General features: G+C 38.0%; 1 protein-coding gene across 3 annotated transcripts; it reads right to left on the reverse strand.

The window, feature by feature from the left end:
* Positions 1-2355: 2355 nt before the first annotated feature.
* On the reverse strand, positions 2356-6918 carry LOC136808830 (serine/threonine-protein kinase DCLK1-like). 3 transcript variants are annotated; one of them, XM_067065382.1, is made up of 3 exons: positions 6798-6918; positions 4664-6437; positions 2356-4413 (listed from the first exon to the last, which is right to left on the reverse strand). In XM_067065382.1, exons 2-3 carry the CDS (start codon positions 6419-6421, stop codon positions 2761-2763), a joined length of 3411 nt encoding a protein of 1136 aa, XP_066921483.1. In that variant the 5' UTR covers positions 6422-6437; positions 6798-6918; the 3' UTR covers positions 2356-2760. The 3 variants fall into 3 exon arrangements, with proteins under 3 accessions (XP_066921483.1, XP_066921481.1, XP_066921480.1); XM_067065380.1 differs by having other exon boundaries at positions 4664-6681; XM_067065379.1 differs by lacking the exon at positions 6798-6918 and having other exon boundaries at positions 4664-6776.
* Between the last annotated feature and the right edge of the window lie 11277 nt (positions 6919-18195).

The raw sequence follows: 18195 nt of genomic DNA on the forward strand, positions 1-18195 counted from the left end.
ACTTACCTGTTCTTTCATAGAAAGTGAGATTTTTTTGACTGATTTACTATGACCTCAATTCATAGTACAGGTGTCCCTAATTAAAGTATCGAGTTTGAACATGCGATTGAGTAGAAAAGTTTGTGTGCGTTATCGCTAAAATATAAGAACGTTCTCCATCACACAGGCTTATTACAAAAGGTAGTTACAACGTATAAATTAATCGTAATGACAAAGAAAAAAGAGGGAGAGCTTAAAATACAATTTTGTGAATACACACTTAAAACTTTCTACTCAATCGCATGTTCAAACTCGATACTTTAATTAGGGACACCCTGTATATTTATGGTAATATACGGAAACGGTCGATAGAAGAGTTTTTTTTATTCTCTCACAAGAACCGTGCTAATGATATGTAATTCTTAGCATTCCTTTGTAACTTAGCAAGCCAAGTAAATGTTAAAATTATGAACGCTTTTGATTTACCAATATTAATTTATGTTTATCTGCAACCTTTTCTTTGCAAACAGGTTCGGCAACATTTTTGAGGTATTAATATCGGGATTAATATGTGATTAACTAACACGCATGAATAAATTTGCAAACATTGTCATCGAAATAAACGTATTCTCAGGTGCTGAATAAGCGGAGGGATTATATAGACTTTATAAATACTCTCAAAATAAGGTAATTATTGTGGACAAAACTTGCGGCTATTTAGAGCAAAATAAAAGAGACTCCTCTTTTCACAACTGAAATTAATGAACAGGAGGTCCTAGTAAGGTCCGGGGGATTGGAAAAAATCGAAAAATTAACAAGCGGGGGGAGGTGGCGTTTATTAAGCACCTAAGCTATAAAGAGTAAGCTATATATAAAGGAAATGACCCAAATACAGCAAAATAGGATAGATGAATGGGAAAATTCGGTCACGCCTCTTACAGTATATCAATCACAAGCTCAAATTACGAAATCTCGCGAAATCTCACAAAATTTCCTAAAATAGCCCATTGACGTCACGAATTAAATTTTCTTGTACACAAAAAGTGTACGCTCTTGTACGCTTTTGTGCTCTTTTCTACGCTGAAAATTTTCAACTTTTTTGAGCGTACAGGAGCGCACATCTCAATTGATAATTTTTCAACCAATCAAGAAAGAGAAAAACTGCTGAGTAAACAAAAAAGTGTAAACATACAGATTGTGTATGTTTTTGATGGAAATCAAACATTAATCGCGCGGAGTGTGCGGCCAAATCCATTTTAAGAATTTTGGCCTAGCGTGCAAGCTCGCGCGATCGATGGAAACAGGCCTTAAGAAGTACTTTATACTAATTTGTAGCTGAGGGGACCAATATTTTAGTTCGAATTATAGAAAGATTCAAATAGTAGAAGAGGGTCGAATTAGAGAGAGTTGACTGTAGTTGCTATTGATTGTAAAAGAAAGACGTAAATCGTCTAAAAGCACTACAAAGACAAAAATAAGTAGCATATTTATTGCCCTTGGTTACTCTGTTATGTTATGTTGTTAGGAGCACGAATATATCCCTAAAATTTTTCAACACCTCAAAACTCGAAAATATGGCGCATATGTTTTTTCAGATCAAATTTCACAGTTTTAAAACAATGGAAAGTCACTGGAAAGGTTTTGACTAATTTTCTAAAATCAAACCATAACAATATTATGCTTTTTCGTTGTGTCTTGTCTACTTCAAAATAATGACAAAAAAAAACTAATGATTGTGTGATGACTTAGCAGGTTAGCAATATAGAACAAAAAACTTTCTCGGAAACGACTCTCGAAGAAATACCGTTCTTATAAAGAAATACATGCATTAAAATAAGATATTCTCTTTCGTTCTAACCCAATTGACAGAAAAAATAAAGAGGCGTAATATTTCAGATTTCAGCAAAACAATACTGAGGTGTTATGAATCTTAGAGAGAATTTTTAAAATTATATCATCTGTCCTAACAGTTCGAAGTAGAATAATATCCAAACTACAGATTTCTAATACACGTTTTTATAAGAACATCCTTGGAATATTCTTAAAATTTTGTGTTTCAAGCCTAAAAATGTTCTTAAAATGTTCTTATTTTCACCATTTTGTGACCATTTTTACACATTTTCCTAAGAAAACGGGTGTTTTAGAGTTCACAAAGCCTTAAAATATTCTTAACTTATTCTTAACATTTTGACCATTGAAGCCTTAAATGTGTATTTTGAAGTTCGGTTTTTAATTGCTGAAAAGCTGGCTCACTCTCTTAGGCTTATCCAGACTTAACACCCCTCTTCATAAGACTAGATAAAAAAAACAGAACCAAAGCCTTCAAGGAATAAAGTGTAGTAAATAAAGTCAGAGATTTGTAGACATTAATGAAACAAATTTGGATCAATCGTGAGAATTAAAATTAGCCAATAGAATGTGTCAATTATAAAATTCCCTATATAATTAGGTATAAAATTGTGCATATTGATCATAATATAAGCTATTACGAAATGTCAATATAAAAAATAAATCTGTTATATATATGCTTCAGCTATGATTTTCATTATCTACATTTATATTGATAAATGAAGGTCACCATTTAAAAGTTGTCTTTTTATTGAAGATAATAAAGGAACTTAAATAAAATATTTCAGATCGTAGAAAAAGAGGAACCCAAAAACGGTATTAGTATAACTCAAAAACCCCAAAAACTCAAATTATGTAAATTTTCACTTTCGCGCAAACTTGATTCTCCTTCAATAAAAAGATATTCATACAAATAATTTACGAGCTATTGAATTAGCTCTTGTCATTTTTCGGTAAAGATTCCTTTACAGTAGAATGTTCTCGTAAATTGAGAACAGAACTCTCTTTGTTCTCATTAGGTATATTATCCTTGATCTCAGAGTCTTCTCGAAGGTTCACCATCGATCGATCAGGATTTTCATTTCCATCCGGAAGCTCATCTTTAATTTGAGAGTCCTCACGAAGATTGACAATAGATCTCTCATGTTCATTAGGTAGCTTCTCTTCATCTTTTGAATTCTCTCTCAAATTTAACGAAGACTTTGAATTTTCACTGTCTGTTAATTTGTCCTTAATTTCAGAGTCTTCCCGCATATTTGCAACGGACTTCTCTTTTTCTGGCAAGTGTTGTTTAATACCAGAATCCTCACGTAGATTTGCAATAGAGTACTCCTTTTTAGAGAGTTTTTCTTTAACAATTGAATCCTCACGTAAGTTGACAGTAGAAAGCTCCTTTTCAGAGAGTTTTTCTTTGACACTTGAGTCCTCGCGTAGATTAGCAATAGAGGGTTCTTTCTCAGAGAGTTTTTCTTTGACGGTTGAGTCCTCACGTAGATTAGCAATAGAGGGTTCTTTCTCAGAGAGTTTTTCTTTGACGCTTGAGTCCTCACGTAGATTGGCAATAGAGTGTTCTTTTACAGTGAGTTTTTCTTTAACGTTCGAATCTTCGCTAAGGTTCTGAGATGACTTTTCTCTTGGTGTATCCTCATCAGAACTCTCAGTATCGGAAACATCTGGTAATTTTCCTTTGAGATCTGAGTCTTCACGTAAATTGGCAATAGATTTCTCCTTTTCGGGTAGTCTTTCTTCTGGTAGATCGCTCTTTAACTCTGAATGTTCACGAATGTTATGAGATGAAGTCTCTTTTTCAGGTTCTGGTAGTTTCTCTTTGAGATCAGAATCTTGGCGTAAATTGACTGCTGATGGCTCCTTTTCCTTCTTGGCAGGGATAGAATCCTTTGTTGATTCTCGACTAGAATCACTATCTTCAGATTCACTTTCCACAGCAGAGACGGCTGGTGTACCTGCTCGACTGGTGATTGGTGTGCTTTTGTTGGACGCGATAGAGCTTTGGCGGCTCATTTTGTCCTCTGATATTAAATGCTCATCCTGATGAACATCAATAAATTTTTCCCTCTCTAACTTTAAAATCATTTTCATTCTCTCAATGGATTGAATGCTACGAGCAGCAGTCTTGAAGCGATTGGTCCTACGAGGTGATAACTTTAATATGGTATTATTTCGACCCAAACCATATTGAGTGAGCCAAGGGTGTTCAAACACTTTCTTAGCAGTCAATCTATCATCTTTATCGGCGACAAGAATTTTCGAAATCAAATCCTTGGCATCATTTGAAATATCATCCCAGTATGGTTCTAAGAATTCATATTCGCACTTCTCAATCAAATCAAATAATTCTGTTTGTTTACGCTTTGTACTTCTGAATGGTGGGAAACCGCAAAGCATAATGTAAAGAATGACACCTGCAGCCCATACATCAACTTCCAAGCCATATCCTTCTTCAGATAAGATTTCAGGAGCAACATAAGTTGGTGTACCACAGATAGTGAAAATTGGGGAGGTCACTTTCATTGCTAAACCAAAGTCTGCAATTTTCAGTGACATTTGTCCACTGTGCTCATATACCTGAAGGAGTGAAGTGAAATAGCTGGTTAATGTTTTGCAAAATATACCACAAAGGAAAAAGTTTTATCTTTCAGCATTGAAAGCGTATAAATTTTAAGAGCCAAAATCATATTTGCTTAAATGACCAGAAGAATTGAAACACCTATTTATCTCAAGTAATCAAGTTATGTCAATTCATACATAATAATTCAAGGCCCCTTTTCTTTCACTTTGATCCTAACTTTCTGTTTCGATTTTAAAAATGACTTACCATCAGATTTTCAGGTTTGATATCTCGATGCACGATCCCCCTTTGGTGAAGATAATCCAATCCACTGCATAAATCTCTCATGTAACCACTGGCTTCTTCCTCTTCAAAGCTGACATTTGTAGAAACTAAATCAAAGAAATCACCACCTGAAATCAATTCCATAACTAGAAAAATCTCTGTCGGTGAATGCATATCATGGAATAAACGCACAATGTTTGGATGACGACAATCTCTTTGAATTTTGATTTCATTTTGTAACATGGGTAGTTTACCCTCCATTTTTGAAGCGTCTATAATCTTCAAAGCAAATTTCATGTCATTTTCTTTATCAGTAACTTCTTTCACAACAGCAAAGTTACCATCTCCTAGCTTTTTGCCGATGTCGTAATACTTTTCAATTTCTGATTTATTGTCAAAAACTTTAGTTTTTCTTTCGTTGTAAACAATCTTGTTCTCAGGTTCAATTTCTGTTCCAGGTTGATCAGAAGAAAGTAAATCATTTATTTCATCTTTCAAAGTTTCTTCATTATTTTCTTCATCTTTTTCCTCCTTTGTATCATTTCTGATAAGAGAATCCTTTCTGGGGCTCTTTTCATCTTTAACCATGGTGCTTTCTTTGCTCTGAGGTGAAGTGTCAGATTCAACATCGCTTAGAGCAACATGAAAATTTTCTTCATTTTTGCTAGAAGCTGATGAATTTGATCTAGTAGATGGTTGAGAAATTGAATCTTTGCTAGTTTCACTTTCAATTTTTGGAAGTGGAGTATTAGTTTTTGATCCATGCTTTGAACTTTTAATCGATTCGTTTGATGACTCTCGTTCACTATCTGATTTTGCCTTAGGAAGATCTTTTTCCTCATAGATAATGTGGTTTTCATTTTCTACGGGAGACGTGTCTCTTGATGAAGCCCCCTCTGGTTCGTTTCGTTTTTTAATAGAAGGTAGTTTTGAATGACTTGAGAATGCTTTCTTTTTGTTGTATGGTGAATTTTGAATGAAATGTTTGTTTCTCTTTTTACTTGGTGTCGATTTTGGAGGTGATGGTACTAAGGGCTCTTTAATTTCGGAGGAAACTCCTGATTCTTTCAAAATTTTAGGAATGTCTGAAGATTTGAATTTTTCACTACCAACTGCAATAAATACATCCTCTGAACCAAACAAGGTGGACAAATTTTGCACTAAGTTTCCTTGTGTATCATATATTTTCTTAACAAACCCACCTTGGGCCCCAACCATCAAAGTTATATCATCCATAACCTGTTCATAACTTTGGGCTGTTCTTTTGTTAAGTAAAAGTTTAACAGTTTGTTTGTTAATACCCACTCCATTTCTTATGATCTTTACCACTTTTGGTTTCACGTTTGTTGTATTGAGACGGCTCTCTACATTTAGTTTATTTGTAGCAGGAGGTACTGGAACAAAGTTTTTATTTGGATGCTTTATATGCTGTGAACCATCAGGAGCATGGTTATAATTGATTTTCTTCAATCTAGGATGTGAGCCACAAACATATGATTTACCGTCAGAAAGTTGATCAAGTGATTCTACCCTCGAGCCGGATTCTGGTGTGAAAATATAGCGTGCTCCAGAGGCAAGATTTGTAATCCTTGTAAGTTCATTCAATAAATTATCAAAGTTACGAAAACGTCTAGGAGTGACCGTGACATGGGATCCTCTGAAATTACGGTCTCCATTTTTGTAGAAACGAACAACTTTTGGCTTGATGTATTCTTGAGAAACCGATGGCAAATCGTTCATTCTTCTTGTCGTCTTCCTAGGATGAGATTCAATAGCAGGAAGAGGTTTTAAACGATTTGGTACAACAAAAGGCTTATACCGTGGAGAGCGTGTCCTTATTGTCACTTTACTATTCATAGCAATTCAGCAGATAATAAGCAAGTAAATCACTTTATTCGATTGTCATTACAAGTTGAAAATTCTATGTCATCCCAACAGAGCTTCTCAATGTTTATAACATGAAGATTTCGACAAAACTTTTTTCTTTCACTTTTTTTCGTCTGAACGTAAAGAAGAAGAAAAACCACAATGTGAAGTGAAGGTCACAGTAAGTAACAAGAAATAACCTTTTAGAAAAAATCTGTTACCAACGTGATTATATAAACTGAATACTTACTTTGCCCCTGGTGATGATCAAACAACTGCATAAAAGTTAATTACAAAATAGTAACTAAGGTTGCTTTTGCTTCTCGATGAATAGTCCCTTTTCAAACAGCAAGAAAGAAATCAAAGTTGAACAAGTAAGTTTGTAATGTTGTTATGATCTCCACCACAGAGTCTTGAAATTTTCTTTGTTTATTTCGACTCTTTCCGTAGTTTCTCATTACCGCTTCCTTGGTTCTCTGACGGGCGTTTCGCTGGCGTTTTGTTGGCGGTTTGACTGGCGTTTTGTACACTGGCGTTTTGGGTGTCCTGGTGAACATTTTACAAGAATTTTTGTCATTGGATTGGTCGTTAACTATTCAAACAAAAACTTTTCTCATATTTTTCTAAAGAACGCCCCTTAGAGAGAACGGACAGGACGGGCAAGTACGGTGTAGCTGTAGCGTGTAGGCAGTGGGAGAGAGGACTCGAAAAATGAAATTTAAAATTTATTTTCGAGTTACATAACTCTAAAACAAAATTCTAAAAAAATATTTCGAGTTACAAAACAACAGTAAAAAACTTTTTCGAGTTAAGAAGTCCCCTGCCTTATGACGTCATGATTTGAGACTTTGTTGTAACTCGGGTTTTTGCCCGGGGGGGGGGGTACTAAGGCAAGATGGGTAACGGGGATGCTCCGCTGGTCAGGGTACCTTTTTTAACCTCCACGAGTCCCAGGTAGGGTCGCAAAAACACCAAAATAGAAAAATCAGTCCCTCGTAGAGGGTGCCTATTTTTGGGGAAATTTGGGGAAAAAGTAGAAAATTTGAGAAAATTTTGGAATTTCAGTCCCATTCAGGGTTACTTTTTTCGCAAATTTTGAGTCCCACCGTAGGGTCCAATTTTCGAACCTCAGCGGAGCACCCCCGTCGGTCGACAAGGGTAGTACTCCCGGGGGGGTTTTGTAACTCGAGCTTTTGTAACTCGGGTTTTCCGGGCCTCATAAATATATTGTTGAACTTAGCGCGCTAATATTACTTTAGCGCTCGAATAAAGTAAACGTAGCGCGCGAATGTCAATTTAGCGCAAAAAATACTTTTGAAACATTTGGCCAACCATAGGGACCTACATAACTCGGGTTTTCCGTAACTCAGAAAAATAACTTGGGAATAATAATTCGGGTTTTCCGGGCCTCGAGCCCTCTTTCCTAAAACTTTTCCTAACGACCTAATCAAAGCTAAAACAAAAGCGTTTTCAATAGTTGTAATCAGAGAAAGGTGCTCCTCCTTCTTTGACGAATACCACAGGAAAAAGTCATCAAATCACACCGGTGTGAAAGTGAAAATCACACGGTGTGAAAGTATACATTTCACACTGCTATCCCACGCGTGGGAATCGGTTCGTTTTTACGCCGGAGGGAGACGCAAAATCACACCCCTCAAAATCACACGTGTATAATTGAATTTCCGACGTGGTTAACGCAGGATCACACGCTTTAAACATTTTGTGCTGAATCGAACAATACACGTGTTAAATCAAAAATCCCACGTCGAATTTCGTACTTCAGGCCCTCTCTCCCTCGCGTGTTAAATCGAAAATCCCACGTTGGATTTGATATTTCACACTCGCTCATCTTATGTGTTAAATCGAACATCACACGCCGAAATTTTGATTGCCCACCCAGCTTTTTGGAAAATGGCTTTGATTTGTATTTGATAAATTGTTAAATGTATTCGATCATTCCGTGAGCATTGGCTCGATAGCTCCCATTCGTTCTGTCATGTACTTGCGCTACGTTGAGAATCCCGGCACTTTTGTCACAACAGTGGAGCTGCACTAGAGAGCCAATTTAATGAACTCAAACCCGTCTCACCGATCCACTGAGCCCTTGCGACGCAAGTCCATTGCGAACGAATGAGGCCACCCTTGCGGGACGCCTCGCCTTTAGCATTGTGTTACACCCGGGGGGGGTACTAAGGCAAGATGGGTTACGGGGATGCTCCGCTGGTCAGGGTACCTTTTTTACCTCCACGAGTCCCAGGTAGGGTCGCAAAAACACCAAAATAGAAAAATCAGTCCCCCGTAGGGTGCCTATTTTTGGAAAATTTTGGGAAAAAGTAGAAAATTTGAGAAAATTTGGGAATTTCAGTCCCATTCAGGGTCACTTTTTTCACAAATTTCGAGTCCCACGTAGGGTCCATTTTTCGAACGTCAGCGGAGCACCCCCGTCGGTCGACAAGGGTAGTACCCCCCCCGGGTGTTACACACTGATCGAATACACCCTTATAATGTTATGATTTGAATACAATCTGAACAGTTTTGACCCAATTTTCACTTGTGGTTTTCTTTAAGCATGCGTAGTACAAGGGTGGGAATTGTACTTTCCCACCCTATTAATTTGACTTTCCCACCCGTGGGAACTAATGACTGCGATTTCTTGTGTCTATCTTGTCCTTCTAGGTCTACGTTTTTAGAGTTTTTTAGTGTAAGTTTTATACTTCTTGGATGGACTATGGTTGCATTTTGGGAACTAATGACTGCGATTTCTTGTGTCTATCTTGTCCTTCTACGTTTTTAGAGTTTTTTAGTGTAAGTTTTATACTTCTTGGATGGACTATGGTTGCATTTTATTCGCCTGCGGAAATTAGAAATCACACGTGTGATTTCGATAAAGCCTTTTCATTCAGTGAAGTTTAAAAGTGTTAAATTGGATTTCACACGCCGAATTTAAAAAATGAAAATAATTACGAAAGCATCCACCGAAGGGGGACTTCAAAATATCTGTTCTGAAGGCACGTTCCAGCTGGATATGGCGGTCTGTTCTTAGCAAACTAAAGAAAAAAGTCTGCTGGAAAAAAGTGGTCTGTTCTACTGAAGATTGGGACCAGCTGGAAAAATATGATCTGTTCTACTGAAGATTGGGACCAGCTGGAAAAATATGATCTGTTCTTATGAAAAAAATAGTTTGATATCTTATATTTATAAATAAGGTGTCTAAGAATTTCCTATCTGTTCTGAGGGAATTTCAAAAAAGTCCTGAATGTGGTTGCCTGGAGTGGCGGCTGAAAATTCTCCATCTGTTCTACAAAACATCTGGAAATTGTGGATCTGTTGAACTGTTAGCTGGAAATTAAGTTTCTGTTCTTAAAAGTCCTTCAATGTCAAGCTGGAATTTAGCGATCTGTTCTTATAAGATTTTGTCAGCCCTGGTAGATAAGAACAGTTAACTCACGTAAAATCAATCGCCTGGTAATTTCGTATCTGTTCTGAAAGTTTTTTTACCTCCTAGCTGGAAAAATATAACTGTTCTGAAGTAAATATTTCTCCCCTGGAAAACGAGGAACTGTTCTTAATTTCGTGGAAATCCTTCCAGCTGGCAAATCAGAACAGATATTTGCAAATTTTAGGTCGGTGGCTGCTTCTGTAATTATTTGAAAAATTCCGCAGTATGATATCGGAAATCACACTGCCAAAACAATCACACCATCATTTTATAAAATCACACGCAAAAATTGATTTTTGAAAATTATGGCGTCGGATGGATTCGGAATTTAAGTTTTCCCACCCGTGTGATCTGATGACTTTTTCCTGTGACGTGTCATGCGCGGAGTATCAGAATCTGCTTGGAGTTAACTACTCCCTGTATGCTACAGTTAAACCCGACTGCACTTGCAAACAAAATGGCTGACGACTGACCACTGACGGAAGGTGTTGGTAGATGTTATATCGGATGGCCAATCGTCACCTTGTTTTCTTTCCTATCTCTTATCCTATTTTTCTCTTTTCTGACTGTCTGAGTTTCTGAGACTTAGTTTCTCATTTCTGACTGAGTTTTCATACCTGTCAATCATTTGTCCATCAATTTCGACCAGTCTAATTTTCGCACCGAGTGGGATTCGAACCACCACCAAAGAAAGACCTTCAGATTCGGAAGCCAGCGCTCTATCCCTTGAGCCATCGCCGCACAGCAAAACCGCGCAATTCATAACATATTATACCGAACTGGCAAAAGACGGGGGTAATATTATTATAATATGGGTAACAGTACCCCTTTTTTAAACCTGACTGAAATTCGAGCCGTTACTAGCAACCCTGCGGGGCCCAAGGCGCCGAGTATGCACCCGGCACAGTGACAAGCCGTTACTAGCAACCCTGACCCTACCTAACTCCCGGAAAAGTGCATAGTGTCCTCCAGGGTTTGTTCCCCCCACCAAATTCTTGATTTTTTTAAATCTCCCCCCTCTTTTTTTTCCCCCTATGACCTTTCGGTTTTTTAGTTTCCCCCCTCTTTTTTGCTTTCCCCCCAGAAAATTCTGAAAATATCAGTTCCCCCTGTATACCGATATAAATTTATCAAATTTCAACCTGACACAAACGTAAAATCTTGCTGCAAAAGGAATACTAGACAAAATGGAACGAAAATTGGTTAATTTTTCAATCATGATCTAATCACATGATATCATGTGGAATGACCTTGGTTGCTGAGATAAAGTTGAAGTGATTTCACACTTCCCCCCACCAAATTTGCCAAGTATCGATGTTTTCCCCCCTCTTTTTTTTCCCCCCTTTACTATTCAAATTTTCATTTCCCCCCCTCACCCATTCTAAATTGGAAAATTGGTTTCCCCCCCCTTTATAAAGGGGGGGGAGGACACTATGAAGTGACTATCAGCGATCCGTGGATAAAAAAATAAAATTAAAAAATGAAGGTGACTATTGGCCATCCGATATAAGAGCATCCGAAGGTGTTCCCAGTTTAATGTTCCTGATGTTTTGTAAACAGTTTTGATAGTTTTTACAGTTTGTTAGAGAAGTTTTATGATAAGTTAATTATGTGTGTCTGCCTGAGTTCCCATAGTATTGAGATCTTGTCAGCAAGGATTCACTCGTCTGCTGTCTGCAGTCTGTCCTGTGTGTCATCATTTCAAAACTCAAAACATTTCAAACGGTTGTGGCTTCTTTATTTAGTATATTTCTACCTTTGAATGGGGGTTTTCTGGAGTTTCTGAACCTTTTGGATATTTTAAAATTTGCCAAATTTACGTAGTCCCAAATGTGGGATAGTTTATAGGCAAACGATAGGACCTAGCCTGGATATCCAGACCGTAGTAAACTATTTCACCGTCTAGTTTTTTATAATCTTGTCTCTGGTTTACGGTCTGGTCCAAGTAACTCGTCTGCAGGGATATCTGTCCCTGCATATGCGAGTATCTCTAATTGGTCAGTACGCGCCCAGTCACTGAGCAGAATTTTCGCGGGCTTTTTGATATTTCTTGATGCGCGCGCATAATTTATGGAAAAAGCTGACATGGCAAAAAAAGATAAACAAATAAAAATGAAAACACAGGTTCTTTTCTAACAGTTACATCAAAATGCCTCGAAAATGTCAATATGAAAATTGCGTAATCAGAGAACGTATGTCTCGCTCATTATAAAAAGGCCGAGACAAACTTTCAATAATAGGATTGTAACATTGAGTTAAGTCCCTTTTGTTAAGTCACCAGGGGGTAAATAAAACAGACCTTGATACATTTATCGTTCGTTTCAACTTGACAATTCGTTTAAAACTCAGCCTCCTAAATATTTGGGGTAGGTAAAATATGTACAAAGAAATTCATACTTTTCCAACCCGGCGAATCTTTAAAAAAGAAGCGAATAATAAAATATAATTGCCCTTTCCAAATAAACCTCTTCGGTGGCGAGCGTAGTCTACTCTGACGTAATTGTAAAATTTATGTGATGGGAGTTTGACATAGTAATGTAATGTTGTCTGGGGGATTATGAAGTTCTCTGGAATTTCGATTGCATTTATTCAGGTTGATTTTTTATGACTTCTAATGGTACTTTTTCTAACGAGTTTGATTACTCTGTTCTCACACTTATGTCTTTTTTTTCGCGTCCTTTTCCGTGATTACTTTTATTTATATTTTTAAAGACAGGTAAGAAGGCATATTGATGTAACTGTCTAAACAAAATGGCTGATGGAAAGGAGCCTTTATGAATGTGGCTGACGTTTGGATATAGTTTAAAGTAGTTTTGAAAGTTTATTGAGTTTGTAAAAGAGCTTTTATGGTAAGTAAATATGTGTGTCTGCCTGGGTTTCCAAAGTTTTGATAGTCTATCAACAAGGGTTCACTCACAGGCAGTATCAAACAACTGTATCAGACTTTTTTAGTTGCACCAGACTCTAAAATTTTAGAAACTTTGTATATATATTGAGGTAAGAGTTTTTTTTCTGAAATTTTGAGTTTGGATACCCAGGCTAGATAGGACCCTGTCGACGCACCGGACTGTCCGGTGTATTTGTCCGGTGGCAAAAAGTATCCTTTCGCTACACCGAACGCAATAAGTCCGGTGCTGCATACAGGCAATTTTGGACGCCGGACATTAATGAAACAAAAAATTAAGGTCATGTCCGGTGTTTTGATTGTCTGGTGGGAAAAAATATCCTTCTCCGACACCGGACATCCGACTTCCTTAAGTCCGGTGTAGAAATTGTCCGGTGGTAAAAAAAATTCTCATTTTACACCGGACTTCGCGTGTCCGGTGTTCTTTAAGTCCGGTGCGTTGGCAGGGTCCTCGAACGATACAATCAGAAGCTAGAATCGCCTCGAGTACTGTTTGTTTGAGAAAATGATCGACACTGGAGTTCGCGGGCGTTCTGTTCTGCGAGCGGTATGCGAGCATTCTCGGCTCAATCCCGGACAGTGTTAAAAATGGTAAACTCAGCTGTGACAGATCATTTCGATGGAAGTTGTTGGAATGTTTAAAAGACTCTTGACAGTGCCGTTATTAATTTTGTTAGATCTGATATATTGATGTTTGTAAGTGCACTTTTTAGTTTTGATTCCCATTGAAGAATCATATTCTGGTTTTCATGCTATTAGATGCTGTTTTAGAGCTTTAGAGCTACACTGCTAAGCAAAGAAAAACAGTTTCAACCTTTCTATAAATTTCAGCTGATAAAAAGGGTGTCGGAATTAGACCCCTTCGACATTAGACCAAATTACGGTAGTATGTATGGTCTATTGCAACTAATTACTCCGCGACCACACTTCACAACACAGTGTGGCAGTAGATGCAAGTAAAACAAGCAGGAAATTAGATATTATTTATAAATAAGTTTTTTTCATATTGGCACGCTAACATAACATTCTCCAAAATCAAGATGTTTTGCCCAAGACATCTCATTGCATTTAAATTGGCTGGGTGTACAGTATATTTGATGGCCCCCAAAAAGGAGACGGCCCCCAAAACGTAGATGTGATTAAAATGAGGATTCTGACCTGTAGCTGCCTGTAGATTTATCAGAATTAGACGATTTTTGTTTATTTTGAAAGAATGATGGTTATAATTAAATAATTAAAATGAGTATATGCCGTCAACTGCTCTAACTTGGGACTACAGTATCTGACAAAACATGGGACGGCAATTCGGCCACCATTTCACCGAACCTCCAAAGTCTTTTTAATTTAAGTTAATGAACGGCGTATTAAAAAATACACGATTTCTCTTTCTATTTTACAGTTAAGTGAAAATACAGACCAGATATGCAACAGTCCCATGTTTCGACCAATCGTCCCAAGATAGAGTAGTTGACGGTAGCTATGTTTTTGATAGTTTGGGACAGATTCCAAAATAACATACTGTGAGTGGTCCTAAATCCGACAGCCCTGCCTAAATCCGGGACGGCAATTTGGCCACCATTTCACCGAACCTCCAAAGTCATTTGATTTGAGTTAATGAACGGCGTATTAAAAAATTGATAATGAATGCTTTCCTCTCTTGAAAGTAAATTGAAAAGGTGTACTCAACTTGAAAAGAAGCTCCGCTTCAAGGCAGTCTTCTCTGTTAATCTCTACCTTATAGATGAATAATACAAAGTGATAAACAATAATATATGATAGCCAGTGGGGCTTTATGTGTAATCTGTAAATGGTAAACGTTCATATTGATTCTTGTGTTGGTTCAAGTTGGATTGTGTTCATCAAGTCTTCTGTTGGGAAGACTTATTATATTGGTTTATATTGCATCCGGTCAAGCAAGGATCAGCAATCACTAGGTTGGTAAATACCTATTTAACATTTGGTAGCAGAGGGAACAACGATCCACTATGGCAAACAAGAATGATATCAAAGCCCCGCCGGCATTGAAGGAGGATGTTCCTTACGAAAACTGGAAAAAGGAAATAACCATTTGGCAGCTCTTCACTTCGTTGGAGAAGAAGAAGCAGGGCTTGGCAATTTTATTATCTCTTGAAGGCAAAGCAAGGGAAGCTGCGCTGGAGTTAGAGGTGGACGAGTTAAATAAAGATGATGGTGTGAGCAAGGTGCTTGCACAACTAGATAAACTGTATCTCAAAGATAAGCTGCAACTCTCGTTTCAAGCATATGACAGTTTTCGGAAGTTTAAACGACCCAATGATATGCCAATTGCAGATTTTGTTGTCGAGTTTGAACGCCTGTACAACAAAGCCAAAGCTTACGAAATGATTCTTCCTGATGGTATCTTAGCGTACGAGTTCCTCAATAATGCAAACATCTCAGATTCACACGAAAAGTTAATTAGAGCAACAATGACTGAGCTATCTTACAATTCAATGAAAGACCAACTACGCAAGGTTTTTGGAGATTTGAGCCTCTCGGTATCTTCAAACAAGAGCAAGGATGTAGGTGCTGTAAACAATCAGGTGAAGTTTGAGTCGCGAGATGAGATGACATTTGAGACAACAAGCAGAGACGAGGAAGCAGAAGAAGTTTACTATGGAAATTACCGTGATAGATCAAATCGTGGTGGAAGATCTCGACCTAATCGTGGACGATTCAATTTTAGAGGTAGAGGAGGTCGTGGACAGCATGGTGGTGCGGAAAGAAGACATCAAGATGGAAAACCAAGACGAAACCCATCTGGACCAGACGGTGCTCCTTCAACTTGTATGGTTTGTGGATCAGTGTTTCATTGGGCCAGGGATTGTCCTGATTCATATGACAATCTAATGAAGCACAAGAACAAGAGCAAAGAAGATGACGAGATAGCCTTATTTAGTGACACTTTAAAGCAGTTTGTGGGAGAAACCCTTGGCACAGCAGTGTTGGACTCTGGATGTACAAAGAATGTATGTGGAAAAACGTGGCTTGGATGCTATCTAGAGACACTGGACAAAAATCAACTATCAACTGTGAAGGAATTCAAAAGCAGCACAAGCTTCAAGTTTGGCAATGGAGATAGTGTGGAATCCTTGAAGAAAGTAAAGGTACCAGCATACATTGGAGGAAAGAATGTATTTATCGAAACTGATGTCATCGATGGAGACTTACCTTTACTTTTGAGCAAAGATGCCATGAAAAAGGCTGAAATGAATATTGATTTCATCCACGACAACGTCACAATTTTTGGACAAACTCAAAAGCTTATGTTCACTTCCTCTGGTCACTATTGCATCCCACTCGGATATTGCACAAATGATCTCAACAGCAACAGAAAATCTGAATGCGATAGTTTGGCTTTATTTGGTTCTACAAACTCAGTAGAAGAGAAGAAAGGAATGATGCAAAAACTACACAGACAGTTTAGTCATGCGCCCTATCACCGAATCAAAAGTCTTTTGAAAGATGCTGGCGTTGATGATCAAGAAAATATTGACGTTCTGAAAAAGGTGTGCGAGTCTTGCAAGATATGTCAAGTGTACAAAAAGACACCCCAAAGACCTGTTGTTGGTTTGTCGATGGCACATCACTTAAACGAAACTGTTGCTATGGACTTGAAGGAGTGGAAAGAAGGATCCTCTAAAACATGGTTTTTGCATCTAGTTGATCATGCAACTCGGTACAGTGCATCATCGGTCATCAAGAGCAAGAAGAAAGAAGTTATCGTTGGACAGTTATTTGACATCTGGATAAAGATTTTTGGTTACCCAAATAAGTTTCTTGTTGACAATGGGGGTGAGTTCGACAATCAAGAGTTCCAAGATTTTTGTGAAAATCTCAATATCAAAATCAAGACTACAGCTGCTGAAAGCCCATGGAGCAATGGATTGGTTGAGCGACATAATGGAATCATTGGAGAGAATGTTACCAAGATTGTGAGGGATGTAGATTGTGAATTACGAATCGCATTATCGTGGGCAGTTAGCGCAAAGAATGCATTACACAATATCCATGGTTTCAGTCCTAATCAGCTTGTTTTTGGTAGAAATCCGAATTTCCCATCAGTACTTACCGACAAACTACCTGCGCTTGAAGGAAAGACAACAAGTGAAGTCGTACGTGACAACTTAAACGCCATGCACTCAGCAAGAAAGGCCTTTGTAGCTTCTGAAGCATCAGAGAAGATTCGAAGAGCTCTGCGACACAATGTTGGAAGTTCTGTGGATGTGAAATATGTCACTCAGGACTCTGTGTATTACAAAAGGAAAAATGATCCAAAATGGAAAGGTCCGGGTACAGTAATTGGGCAAGATGGTCAACAGGTGTTGGTTAAACATGGAAGTGTGTATGTGCGTGTACACCCTTGCCGACTCATGCTCGAGAAGTCAGAAGTTCAATACAACCCACCAAGAAATCAGGAGGATGTACCAAATCCAGATGCACCATCAACTCCTAGACAGCTCCCTCAAGGTGTGGACAGCGATTCCGATGATGATGACACACAAGAAATAACACCGACAAACAATGTTGAGCAACAAACTGAAGAGAATGGTATCGCTAGATCAGTAGCTGGACAAATGCAAGATAGTGTGGTACAGAAAAATGTCACACTACCGAAACCAAAACAAAAAGTTAAATATCTTCCAAGGGATGATACCAATTGGAAAACTGTAGAAGTCATTTCTCGGGCTGGTAAAGCAAATGGAAAATACAAACATTGGCTCAATATCAAAAATGAAGACAATACAGTCGAGTGCATTGATTGGAAGAACAGTGTTCAAGAATGGCATCCAAATGAATCAAGTGATGAGGAGGCTAATGGCATAAATGGTGCAATAATTGAGGATTCCCAAGAAGCTGAAACCGTCTTTTACTCTGTCAACGGAATGGATGTTGACCCAGTTTTGCTGAACGAATCTAAAGAAAAAGAGCTGGCAAATTGGAGAAGAAACAACGTTTACCAAGAAGTTCCCGATGCTGGACAAAAGTGTGTGTCAACAAGATGGGTGTTCACTGAAAAGTTTATTGATGGAAAGAAATCAATCAAATCTAGATTAGTGGCAAGAGGGTTTGAAGAAGACAGCTCGTTTCAAGTCAATTCACCAACCTGTAGTAAAGAAGCTTTGAGACTTGCTTCAACCTTGATGATGACAAATGGATGGAAATGTAACAGCATCGATGTTCGTGCAGCCTTTCTCCAAGGCAAACAAATCGATAGGGATGTGTTCATTAAGCCCCCACCAGAAGTTGAAAACAAAAACATCTGGAAACTGAATGTTTGTGTGT

Source organism: Clytia hemisphaerica, unplaced genomic scaffold, assembly GCF_902728285.1.
Source record: "Clytia hemisphaerica strain Z4C2 unplaced genomic scaffold, Clytia hemisphaerica genome assembly, whole genome shotgun sequence".
In the NCBI taxonomy this organism is placed as follows: domain Eukaryota; kingdom Metazoa; phylum Cnidaria; class Hydrozoa; order Leptothecata; family Clytiidae; genus Clytia; species Clytia hemisphaerica.